At 39.1% G+C, this 13,719-nt stretch overlaps 1 protein-coding gene across 1 annotated transcript in view; it reads left to right on the top strand.

The window, feature by feature from the left end:
• Window positions 1–13,413, top strand: part of Hmga2 (high mobility group AT-hook 2) — a 132,242-nt gene extending 118,829 nt beyond the window's left edge. The window contains exons 4-5 of the mRNA XM_042699131.1: window positions 657–689; window positions 13,301–13,413. Coding sequence (XP_042555065.1) covers window positions 657–689; window positions 13,301–13,348 — 81 coding nt within the window. The 3' untranslated portion in view covers window positions 13,349–13,413. The remainder of the gene's footprint in view (window positions 1–656; window positions 690–13,300) is intronic.
• The last annotated feature ends 306 nt before the right edge of the window (window positions 13,414–13,719 follow it).

Genomic DNA, 13,719 nt, shown 5'->3' with positions numbered 1-13,719 from the left:
CCAAGGAAATACTCTGTGGCAGAAAAAGGAATGAACTACTGATGCTACAATATGAGTGATACTAAAGCATCATACTAATGGAAGAAGCCAGATACGAAAGATTGCCTCTTTGTTTCCCTAACATGAAATATTGGAGATAGGCAAATTCACACAGACAGTATGTTATTGGTCACTTGGCAATGGCAATGGGACTGGGACTAGAAATGGCCACTAATAAGTATAGGGCTTCTTTTAGGGAAGAATGTACTAAAATTAGATTGTAGTGATAGTTGCACAGTGCTCTGAATCTACTTAAAAAGCATCCTTTAAATTATATTTTTTAAATGAATGATGTATGTGGGTATATAAATTTGGTCTTAGTCAAGCTTTTTATGAAAAAATAAGATATTAGAATTAGATCCTTTTTCTCTTCAAGGTTTGCAATATGCTGCTTCAAAACAAAGTTATTCAGATAGTGTTTGTTTTAATATAGTCAGCACGCATACTAGCCTTAAATAGCGTGTTGGGATGCTTTTCCCTTAACAACTAAAACATCCTTATATGAACTATTGAACTTTCAAATTGTATGCTAGTTTGTATACTTAATCTGTATATCTACTTTTTCATTGTATTTCTTTTTAAAATATAACATTTCTTTTTGTCTTTTCCTTCTTTAGCCACAACAAGTTGTTCAGAAGAAGCCTGCTCAGGTAAAAGATGGTCATTATGATTCCTCCTCCCCAACTAACATAAAAAGTTCAACCTTTAATTAATATGTTTCTAATTTTGACTGTGTTGGCTTGGAAATAATCTTGAAATTTTGCTCTTTCCTTCAAAGTCAGGCCTGAGAGTGTCAGGATTGTGTCAGGGTGAGAATGTCCTTCCAACCCTCCCAGATCTTCAGCATAAAAGCAAATATAAATGCTGTAAGAATAAAACTTACTTAATTTAAGTAAGTTAAATAAATGTTTGTTTCCTTTAAGTGTTCTTAAGCATCAAATTTTGTCCTTTCACCCAGACTGTTTATATTCCTCTGACTTGGTAGAGAATTTACAAATTGCAAATTGGTTCTCGACTTATGATTGAAATATATATCTGTTCATTGAATTACTCTGTAATATTTGATTATCATAAAATGCCACCAACAAATCTGAGAAAGTAGGGGATTACATTAATTTTTATATTTAGTGAACTCTTAGGTCTTGCTTAAAAATTATAGTCTCTAAAGTCTTTGACAACTTAGAAACTAGCTTTACTTTCTTTGTTCAATATGGCCTGGAATACCTTGGTCCTAACTACAGTCTGTACATAGAAGTATAAAGTTCCTATTTGTTGAGGAAGTATATCCTGAAGAAAACAAAATGGAAGAATAAGTCAATTGTGATTATCAAGAAGGTAAACTATTAAAATATTAAGGGTGTCCTTCAAAATTGAGTTTTTTCTTTTGGAAATTTAAATAGACACTCAAGACATCTGAGCAGGACCTACTGAAGTCAGTTTTAGGCAGTAGCATGAGTTATCAAGTCTTGTGTAGGTCTTTTTCATATAATTTAAAATATATAGAGAAGATTTTATTTCCCTTAGAGGTCTTTAAAAATGTACCTTGTATTTTATTCTCCAAGGACAATGTTGTGTTGCTAGGAAAAGTCTATCTGGACAGTCTTATGTCTTCTGTTTTACTGGTGCATTGTATTCTGTGAGCTATAGATTAATAACCTTATGTGGTTTGTTAATGGCATTGATTCAATGTCTATTCCTGGTGATGTAGGGAAAGTGTGTTAAACAAGGAAAAAGGGCCATACATCAGAAAAATGTGCAACCTCTAATTTAGAGGTTCTTAACTCTGGCTACATATTAGAATCACTTAATGTTTACACACACATGTATATATGTGTACATCTTATTATATATAATAATTCCAGTACACTTGTGGGCAATTGTGATCATCTCTCTTGAATTGTTTGTTCAGTGATGTCAAGTTTGACATCAAGGTAAGCTAAAGTCTCTCTGGTGAGAATATTTATCATATGGAAATTGCAGAGAAGTTGTTAAACTTACCTGCATATGATTGGACCCACCCGCCAATCCCAGTGATTTTGTTTGGAAGGCTAAGCTGCAGCATTTTCTATGAACTCTGTAGATGGAATTAATTGGCAGCCAGTGATGAACCTACAGAGTGAAGAAAACTTGAGAATATATTTGAACATGAGAGACATAGCAGATACAGATGAAGGAACAGAACGTCATAAGTTACTATGGGTATGATTTCCTGAAGAGTAGAATTATTATTCTTATTGATATAAAGAAACTGATATAATGAAAAGATATTATAGACAGATGAATTACACATATAAAACTAAAGAGGCAGAGATAGATACATCTTAGGTAGAGATTATTAGTATATCTGTAACTGATATAAATTGGCCTTTCATACTGTAAGATATAACACAAGTGATATAACACATATTTCCCCAAGAAAATCAACAATCTGAAAAAGAAGTGTCAAGTGAGTTAAATTGATTATCACTGATCAGTCTGGCTGTTTAACATAGCCTGCTCCAAATTTGCCCTTTAGAGGAAAGAAAATCTCAGATGTAGAATTAGAAGGGAAAAAAAAGATCACAAGCTCATTGGACTACCTAATTTATATGATCTCAAGACACAGTAATGAATTATATAAACAGAGTGACTATATGGAAGTTTGTGGAGGATAATGTAAATTTTATACTGTGTTCAAAAGAAATCTCTTCCTTTGTCATCTGTTTCTTTTAGACCACTCTCCCAGATGTCTTTTCCACATGGCAATCTGGGTTAAATCAGGCTCATTCCCTTTCTATATCAAAAGTACTTTGACAGGTTGTATTCAGATTTTCCTTCTGAGGTGGTAAAACTTTACCACAAGTAAATATGTTACTTGTAAAGAAAAGGGTTGAGCCATGTATAAGGAGATTTAGAGTCTCTGTTCCAGGTTCCTCATTGGGCTGATTAATCTGTTTGTCTAGTTTCCCCATCTAGGGAAATGGACTAATAAGAAGTATCTCTTCCCTAAAATCTGCAAGAACTTTATGATAGATTTGTAATTATGTAAGTGTCAGAATTATATTCCTAAAGAATTATGTTTTGACTTATTTGGGGCTAATAATTTTTTTAATCTCTTGAGACTGCTACCATTTTGTCCTAAGGTACATTCATTACATGTTCTTAAAATAAGAACTTCTTTTCGTTAAGAGAGATTGAATAGTCATTGCTAAATTTTGTCACTAAGCAGTGATAGAACAACTTTCCTTGTCAGATGAATATGATATTGCAGCGACTTTAATAAAGTATGCCATCAACTTCTAAAAATCTCTCCAGAACTTCAAAGATGCCACTTTTTATAAGTTTATAGCAGTTTAAGGGAAACACTTGTATGGAAAAATTTACCAAGTGCCATCACTTTCAAACCTCAAATGTGTCCCACAATACTATTAACCATCCCTTCAAAGTTTAATTCTATAAGTTAACAATATGCACATGTACTTTTTTTTTTCCTGTTGTTCATGGGGCTTGAACTCTGGGCCTAAGTGCTATCCCTCAGCATTTCAGCTCAGGGCAAGCGCTCTACCACTTGAGCCACAGCACCATTTCTGGTTGTCTGGTGGGTAATTGGAGATGTGAGTCTCAAGGACTTTCCTGCACAGGCTGCTTTTGAATCATGATCCTCAAATCTCAGCCTCCTGAGTAGCTAGGATTACAGATGTGAGCCACTGGCACCCAGCTCACATATGCTTCTTTAAAAAAATTATTTTATTATTGTATTTTTTAAAAATAATTTGTTTTTTCCCTTTCACTCCCCAAATTATACTAACATCAAATACAGTGAAAGTGGGTTATACCGTGGGGGAGGGACATACAAAGCAACAAAAAAATCATGTGGTACCTTATAAATACGTTAGAAACAATAGCAACAAAGAAAAAACCACTTGTGTTCATCTTGGGGTTCATTTCATTTAACATCAACTTATCTGAGCTTTTCTGCTTGTCTCAGATATATACTAGTTATTGCAAATAAGGGAAACTATGGGACCTATGTTTCTTTGAGCTAGCCCACATGTACTTTTTAAAATACCCTTCCTTCCTTCCCTCCCTCCCTCTCCTTCCCTCCTTCCTTCCTTCCTTCCTTTCTTCCTTCCCTCCATCCCTCTCTCCTTTCCTCCCTCCCTCCCTCCATCCCTCTCTCCTTTCCTCCCTCCCTCCCTTCCTCCCTTCCTCCTTTCTTCCCTCCCTTCCTTCCTTCCTTCCTTCATTCCTTCCTTCCTTCTTTCCTTCCTTCCTTCTTTTCTTCCTTCCTTCCTTCCTTCCTTTCTGCCAGTACTGTGGCTTGAAACCAGGGCCCTTAGAGTCCTGTCCCTTAGCTTTATTGCTCAAGGCTAGTGTTCTACCACTTGAGCCATAGTTTCACTTCCAGCTGTTTTCAATGATAATTTGAAAAGTAATAATCTCATTGACTTCCACTCAGGCTGGCTTAGAATTTCAGTCTTCAGATCTCAGCTTCCTGAGTCAGTCACTAGGATTATAGGCATGAGTCACTAGTGCCCGGCCACTTTTTAAAAATCCTGAAGCCTGTGAAAAGGCTTACTAGAGATGTCTACTGTATTTTCTTGAAAGTAACACAACAAGCCATAAATAAAAGTCAGCTAATAAGGAATCCTTAAGAGTAAGTAGAAATTAGCTAGTGCTTCAGCAATTTGAAGCTTTTCAATTTTCAACCATCTGGATTTTAAAGTTTAGAAGGAAATAACATTTTTTAAGCAAAAGAAATACCACAAAAGTATCAGGTTATTAATATTAATAAAGGAGGCATTGTTTCTCAAGTTTTTATTGTTCTAGGACCAAAACTTGAACTCAGGGTCTGAAGCTTTTGCTCAAAGGCTAATGGCTTTGCCACCTGAGCCATACCTTCAAGTTTCATTTTGATAAAAATAAAGCTGGATCTCATAATTTTTAAAAGGTTTTGTTAGCTTATCAGATACCTTACTGTTCCTTGATATTACCCTTTCAAGGCTTTAACAGGCAATCCCTTATGTATAACTCAAACACTTTACTCATCTTATCCCCTTGCAAGGGAAAAAAACTGGCTTTTAAAATTTTAACCGTTTTCCATCATTTCAATACTTTCTCGTTGTTATATAGCCCCAGTAAGCTAATACCTGTAAACAATTATTGTGGCTTAAACTTGTTCTTTTCAACTTTCTGGAGAAGAAAATCGGAATTCCTCAGTTCCTAAAAGGCTGCAAACAAAGCTTACTGTTTCAAAACAGACTTTATCTGCAAGCCACATCTTCTGTGTATGATGTGCACGAGGGAGAAGAAATCTTTGTAAGCTTCAGTTATCGTGGGATTTTTTTTCTTCTCTTAAAAAAAAGAAAAAGAGACAGAGACTTCAAGGGCAGTTATAAAGATGTTTATATTTCAGACAACCTAAACATTGGAGCAAAATGAGAGATTTCATTTTGGGACAATCAAGTTTGATGAACTGCAGTCAGTATCTTGTTCTCAAAGGATGAATTTTTCCTGGGGACTTTGAGGCTTAGATGCACAAAATGGAAAGGAGGATAGAAAGAAAAGAGAATTCTTACTCTCACACTCATCTTTTACATGGTACCTTGGCCAATGCTGTATAAATAGTTCATAATAAATAATACTTGCAATCAGTTCCTTGTCTGGTCACTTTGGCAGCACAGTGATTTACACTACTCATAAAGAGTACCAATTTATTTATTTTCCTACTTTTGCTCTTTCAAGCTTCTAAAACATTTTGTGGGCCAGTGAATGTTGACTATCAACTGGCAAGACATGCAGGATATATCAGAGGTTGTTCTGAGTGGCACTGTTTTGTAACATAGGAACTACTGTTGGATAGAACCTCTGATTTCAGGCATTGCCAAGGCCAAGGGGAAAAAAAGAGAGAACAAAGTAGGAACCAGTGTTTAACACTTCAATGACATAGCAGCACGAGGAAATCGGAGGGCAAAGGGAGCATATCAAAATGATTATTAACCATCAACTGATGACGTAACTAGCTTAACTAACGATTGTTATATTGTCAAGGGAAGCCAGATGTTCCAAGGATGGCAGGGACTGTCTTGTAGAGATGTTATAGCTTCTAAATAGAATGAAAGAACTTCACCTACTCAGTTTGAGGCAATTTATAAAACTCCAAAAGACAAAATTTAGTGTCTCTTGACTGGACAGATTTGCCAGTGATTTTCTTTTGTATGACTCTTTTTAACTGTATGGAAGTCTGTAATGAAGGTAGCCATGACATAGCAATGCACATCTGCTTTTCCTATCCTTCTCATTGAAAGCTTTTCCTCTGTATAGTCATGTAAGTTGGAGAAAATCTATTTATGAAATATCCAAATGTTACTTTCCAAACTTGCTACCCCAAATCAATATGGACCAAATCATAAAAGGCTTTCGAATCTGGCCCAAGAAACTCCTTCATCACTATTCTAGACTGTTGGTTTTTTTTTTCCAAGACATTTCCTTTATATTCAGGATAGGTTTCTGATCTCTCAGATGCTCACTGAATAATTACTGGTTGATTGAATATGGCCATTGATAGTCTTATAATCTTATTCAAAAGTCACAATGCAGGATAATGAAATAGGGGTGGAGTTCTGATTAAAATTTAGGAATGTTTCATTGCTTGACAACAAAGATGGAAGCTAAGCACACCTTTATACACACAGAAAAAGAAAAAGAGTTTTCCTGGCCTACACCCATCAGAAAGGAAGGCTGGGACATAACATGAATACCCTTTGACTGGGCCATTTTTGAAAACTACTTTTTGAAAAAATAAGAACATTCCTGAACAGTTTTAGAAATTGCCCCTTTCTAAATGCTTTCTTCATGCAAGTATCTTTTTGCTACATTTTCTAGGCTTCTTTTTAAATGTCAGGGGACTTCCATAACTGGTTTGAAAAAAATTGATCCTTGGAAATTATGACTTCTACCATTTGTAATTAGTTTATATATAAAATGATGTGCCTACTTGAGAATTGTAACTTCTATCTCAAAATTCAAAAAAAAAAAAATCACTACTGAAAAACCTCATAGCATTCTGGAGCCATCTTGGGAACTACTACAATATTCCCAGTGATTGAACACTATTAAAAACACAAACAAAATAATCAGAAGTGCATTGTATGAATCTAAGACATTTTAAGCCAGGAGCCAGTGGCTTACACCTGTAATCCTAGCTACCCAGGAGGCTGAGATCTGAGGATCAGGGTTCAAGCCAGTCTGAGAAGACAAATCCTAGATACTCTTATCTCCAATGAACTAGAAAAAAGCTGGAAGTGGAGATGTATCTCAAGCGGTAGAGCACCAGCCTGGAGAGGAAAAGCCAAGCAAGAATGCCAGGCCCTGAATTCAAGTCTCAGTACCAGTCTAAACACATACCCACACAGAGACCAGTACAGATGCTGTCAATATCCCAACCTCTCAAGCCTCCTTTTGAAAAACCTATTTCCCTCCTGGCATTTCCACCAGAATCCCTTGTACTTGCCAGATTATATGGTTTATATATGTTCCAATTAACATGTTTTTTAAAATCTGCTATAAAGCTTTTGTAGTTGGAGGAAAAAAATCACTTTCCATTAGGTCAAACTGCCCCATCCATTTTAAATTAAAATATCTGACAAATAAGAAAAAAATGGCTCTGTGGTCATATGGGTCTCTTAGCTACAAATACAGCTTGAAAGATTGGTCCTTGTTCTGTTTGTTTGAACCCAAGGCCTGAGCTCTATCCCTGAGCTTCTCTGTGCCCAAGGCTAGTGGGGGCTCTTAGCTACAAAACACAACTTGAGAAACTGGTTTCTGACACCAGCTACTTCATATTAAAAAAAAAGGGATAAAGGCATTCTTTTCCTACATCTCAAAATGGAAGGGTGTTATGTCTCTTTTGCCTCAAAAGCGCTCCTACTCATTCTCGGTTCAGTTCTTATCTCCTGTTCATCCTTATTCTAGCATATTTTTCCTTCCCTTGTTACCAAATTTTTAAGACAGAATGGTCCATATTTGTTATCTCTAATTCATTATTCAGTAACATAAGTTTGTCTTTTAGATGCTCCACAATATATTTTTGTTCAATAAAATAAAATGAAATAAGGATTTAAAAAAAAAAGAAAGAAAGATTTGTTCCTGGTCTTTGCTGCTAAGAAGAATCTTTTATTACTCTTTAGACTGACATCAGATATTCATGAACACACACACACACACACACACACACACAGAGTTAAGTATGTAATTTGCAGACCTCAACGAGTTGACTGTATTGACATTACAAAAAGAATATCATTCAACTGTAACTTCTCTCTCTTAATTACCAGGCATTTGCAGATTTACTGGCAAAATCCTTAAATTGAAATTTTATTTCTGGTCTGCAAAAATTTAAACTTTATATACTTAAAATCTTGGCAGAGCCAGGTGTTAGTGGCTTACGCCTGTAGTCCTGGTGACTCGGGAGGGTAAGATCTAAGGATCTTGGTTCAAAGCCAGTCCAGACAGGAAAGTCTGTGAGACTCTTGTCTCCAATTAACCACTAAAAAGAGGGATGTGGAGGTTCAGCTCAAATGGTAGAATACTAGCTTTGAGCCAAAAGAGCTGCCATGGACTTCTTTGATCTTATATGCACAAAGAAAGGCATCATGGTGACCCAACTCATGAAGTTTTGCAAAAGGTGCATTTCTACTTCCCAGTTCCATTTAGGATTTACTAGCCTCTTCCAAGGTAGACTTGCTGTTTAATCTGCCTCTGGAAATAAAACTCGGAATGTCGGCTCCCGGCCTTAAATACTGAAATTTTCCTCCACAGCCTATCTTCACTGGAGCCTGTATAGTAAGATCCATGATCAAACACAAGGCATTTATGATTCCATCAAGCATGAGGAGATGAGGTTCAGCATCAGGTTGGCTTCTTTCTCCTTTTTGAATCACTTAGCTGAAGTATACTCAAAGATAGGCACCACATGCCTCCTGTGACGCCAGCTTGAAAGAACAGCAGTGTATGCACACTGTAGTTTTAGTCTTGCATTTTTGTCAAGCTTAGCCAAAGCAATGGATGACTTACATTTATTAAATCCTTTTTTCCCCAAACAAAAGAAAAATGAAGGCAAAATGAGTGTGCAGTTTTCTGCTAGTTAAATAAAAAATGTAGTTCTCCAACCCTGCACATTCTCAATTCCCCTCCCATCAGTTTTCTGCCAACACACACACACACACACACACACACACACACACACACATTTTCACTCCAGCATGGCTCAACACTCGGTTGTCTTTGTAAAGTAGCTGCATGAAAGGCTAGGAGCTGTTCGGTGTTTAGAGGTTTTATGGCTGCTGCTTATAAAAATGTCACTGTGCACTTCCACTCTGAAAAGTCCTTTCCTCAAAACATTCCTGAACCCTGTTCCAACAGGTAAACCTTCTTAACCTGAGAGCTGCAGTTCAGCTTTCCCACCCCATCAACTAGCCCCTAATGAGACACGTGTTATTATGGTCACACACTTCAATCTCCTTTTTACTTCAAGGCCTCAGCACCGTCCTTGGAGTCTGTTGGTCAGAATGTTGCAAACATCAGGCAGTGGTTTAAAACAGTTGAAAGGGCAAGCTATTGTGTATAGCATATGGCCATGTCTTCCAAGTTACTAAAGAGAAACAAAGCCTATTGGTCCTTACTATCCAGTATCCTGATGTGGAAATAAGATTCTTTGTATTTACTTTTTTTTTTTGGGGGGGGGGGGGTCCCAGTCGTGGGGCCTGAACTCTGGGCCTGGGCGCTGTCCCTCAGCTCTTCAGCTCAAGGCTAGTACTCTACCACTTAAGCCACAGCGCCACTTCTGGCTTTTTTCTTTTTGCTTATGTGGTGCTGAGGAATTGAACCCAGGGCCTCAGGCATGCAAGGCAAGCACTCTACCACTGAGCCACTTTCCCAGCCCCGAAATAAGATTCTTTAGGGGCACCAGATCAGTCACCTGCTGGTCATCAGTGTCCCCTGTTTCTGTCCATTCATGGTACCACAGCAGTTCCCTGTGTGACACTTAGAGGAACTCAGGTTTTGGTTTGTTTTTTAACTTCATCTTTGTTCCTGACAGGGAAGATTTTCCTTCCCTGAATTTCTGACACTTGTGGCATAGCAGCCACACACATGTAGCAGAAGACCAGGTCCCTGGAGGGGTAAGAACTGGGGTTAGTAGAAGTAAAAAAGTTGCTGTCGTTGGGGCTGGGAAGGTGGCTCAGTGGTAGAGTGCTTGCCTTGCATGCATGAGGCCCTGGGTTCGATTCCCCAGCACCACATAAGCAAAAAGAAAAAAAAAGCCGGAAGTGGCGCTGTGGCTCAAGTGGTAGAGTGGTAGCCTTGAGCTGAAGAGCTGAGGGACAATGCCCAGGCCCAGAGTTCAAGCCCCACAACCAGACCCAAAAAAAAAAAAAAAAAAAAAGTTGCTGTCACATCCTTACCAGCATAGTCTGCTTGGCAACCATGCCTTCCTTGCTGTGGAGGGCAGCCAGTGAGGCTATAGGCAAGAAGAGAGAGATCTCCACCAGCTAGACATTTGATCACCATCATGCCATGCATGTGAGAGCCACATTGCCACCAGAAAGTTTAATGGAGTGAGACTTCCCACCCTGGCCTCCTAGTTATGTTCCCAGTACTAGTTGATTGTTTCAAGGTCAGTGGAAAGATACATAAATAAAACAACTACCCATGTTGTGTTAAGGACTGTTAAGTAAAGGAAACAATAGGAGGGACCCTCATGGTTGGCTGAGTTGTGTATAAGGGTTTTGACTATCTGGAGTTTCAGGAGATCAGACCAAGTAAAGCTTATGGGAATGTTTTGAGAAGCGGATTGCATTCCATCTATTGCAAGGTCTTTGTAAGTTCATGGCCTGAAATTCTTGTCTCCTTCTGGATCTTGAGGTACTTTGGTTTCCAGAGGGAAGAAGAAAATCAAACAGTTAAAGATGGAATTATCACTGCTAGATCCAGGGATTGTTTCGATTTGTTTTGATTTCCGGCTTGACTGAATTTTATTAATCTGTTAACGGAGAAAAGGCGGAATAAAATATACCTGCCGGCTTTCATGCTACGGATTGGTTTGGCGCAGTAACCTAAACCCACCACCTCATGTCACTAATGAGAAATGAGTCTCTGGGGAATGGACAGAGAGTGTATCTGCCGAACAGCTTAGTGACTTTCTGGAATTTAAATATTAAGTGAAAAGACAAGGTCACAGGGCAGCTGATCCTTGGCTTGTCTCCCTTTCGTCTGTCCGTGGCTTTGATCATGGGACATCCTCCTTTGTGACAAAGACTCCACCGAGAATCTCAGGGTCATGGCCTGTTGCCTTGTCAAGAGGTATAAACCTGCTGTTTAAATATGTGAAGCCCATGGTTGCGAGGGAAGGGCAGGGGGGAGGCGGTGGAGAGGGGGCTGCGGACTGAGAAGAGAGGAGGTAGCTGTATACGTTCCACATTTCCCACAAAATCCAAAGCAGACTAAACAAAACCGGTGTGAAATCTCATGGCTTGATGCTGCCCTGGTTATATTTTTGAAGCTGTAACCCATTCATTTGTATGTGTGTTTATTCCCAGGATTTACAGCTCTCTTAGTCTTTTGGGGATGGGCTGGGGGGGGGGGGGGGGGAATGTGTTTGAAACCCTTTGCAAAGGGTTTACAGTAAGCAGTGGGCTGTGATTCAAGCCTGGAAAGAGGCAGTGTGTGTGTGTATGTGTGTGTGTGTGTTGTGTGTGTGCACGCACATGCACACGTGTGTGCACATTCATATGAGCATGAGTGTGCCCATTCGTGGGGGCCTTTTTCCTCCCATTTGCTGCTTTTACGCAAAAGAGTCACACATGGTAGCATTTAGGAGCTCCTTCACAGCTGAAGTGTTTCAGACACTAATGAATGGAAGTTTGGTCATATAATGCAGACAAGCTCTAAGGCATGCTTTACTGAATGGTGTACTGTAGTGACCTGGGAAAGGAAGAGAGGTATAAATTGTGTCAGTTAGCCACCCAGACAAAATGAAGCCATGTGGAAAATCAAATGTATTAAAGTATGAAGGCTGTTATAAGCTGTTTTAAGCTGGCCATTCTTAAAGGGGCTCAGTTTGCTGCAGGAGTAAATGTTTACCTCTTCCCCCAGATCTTTTTCACATGTCTTCAGAGACAGTGTACAGCAATTTGATAAAAATCATCCTCTCACTAACGACGCTTTTTATCAGAAATGTTTATTGTCTCCGCTTTACCACCCATGTCCTGAAAGGTACTGCACATTTGTTAAATAAGCAAAAGGCAAAGGGAACTTTACAGCTCAAACCGGCTTGCAGAAACCCCAACAAATTCCAGAGCCATAAAGAATCAGAAAAAGGAAAAACAAAGGAGGAGTTAGATTTATAAAGAGAGGAGAGCCTGCAAAAACATATAGATTAGATTTTCTCTGTTTGGTGGGTCAACCATTAAACATTTGGCTGGTGTGGGTGGATTTAGTCTTGAGACGGAAAAGTTATGCCAAACTTCAGTCATTATCTCAAAATGTACTTTAATAAACGCAACCACAAAGAAACAGCTTTAGAAAAGAAATTCTCAGCCCACTTTTAGGATTCTTTCTGGTGGTTTTCCCATTGCCTCCCTTTGCCTGAACAGCATCTCGTCAGCACGCATGAGTTCACCCTAGGCTAACTTGGTATAAACCTAGCCCTGTAACTGGGCATACTCTGTGCACATACTCTGAGCCTCAGTTGTTCTCATCTGTCAAAGGGATCAAACAGTCCTTCAATGCACCTCTAGTGCATAGCCTACCTTTATCCAAATCTGGATCTTTATGCTTTAAGAAAGGATTCCTTGGATTTTCTATTTTGTACTTCAATGCTGGTTGTTTAAAAAAAAAAAAACTGATGACTGGCATGCTGTCGGGAAAAATTAATCCATTTCTTTGTACTCTAATTGGTGAGTAAGTTTTCATGGCCCGGACAGTCTCCCGACAGCAAACAATTGAATTTGCTGACCAGCCACTACAATGTTGAGCCTTATGTCAGCAGCAGCTAATGAGGGCTCTGGGAAAAAACAACACCTTGATTCCTCAATTACTGAGAAAGAAATCCTGGGAGGGGGGGGAGGAGGGGAAACAAGGGCTGGCCAATCAGGGGCACTTTCTTCTGAAGTAATAACAATGGGTCACCTCTGGACCTTTGCAGGAGCAGTTCTCACTGTGTGCACAGCATGGTGGCCACCTCTAAAGCAAGCATAACGGTTATGCCCCCTGTGTATTTCAGGAGGAGACAGAAGAGACATCCTCACAAGAGTCCGCCGAGGAGGATTAGGGGACGCTGGCATTGGATTTCTACCTCAGCAGCAGTTGGATCTTTCCAAGGGAGAAGAAACTGCAGTGACCACTTACTGTCTGTTTTCATGGTCTTTCCACTTTCCTCGGGGTGGGGCAGGGTAGGGTGGGTGAGGGGTGGGGGGAGCTGAGGGGGGCTGGGGTTGGGGAGAAGTCACATAACTTTGAAAAGGACTATATTAATCACGCTCTTTGTAATCCTTTCACAGTCCCAGGTTTAGTGAAAAACTGCTGTAAACACAGGGGACACAATTTAACAATGCAACTTGTAATGACTTTTCTTTCTTTCCTTTTTCTTAACCTACTAATAGTTTGTGGATCTGATAAGCCAGGATGGGTGGGTGGGTGAGA

This window comes from Dipodomys spectabilis, unplaced genomic scaffold (assembly GCF_019054845.1).
Source record: "Dipodomys spectabilis isolate Male_0828 unplaced genomic scaffold, ASM1905484v1 ptg000234l, whole genome shotgun sequence".
In the NCBI taxonomy this organism is placed as follows: Eukaryota; Metazoa; Chordata; class Mammalia; order Rodentia; family Heteromyidae; genus Dipodomys; species Dipodomys spectabilis.
The sequence above is the reverse complement of the archived record's forward strand: the minus strand, read 5'-3'. Positions and strand labels throughout refer to the sequence as shown.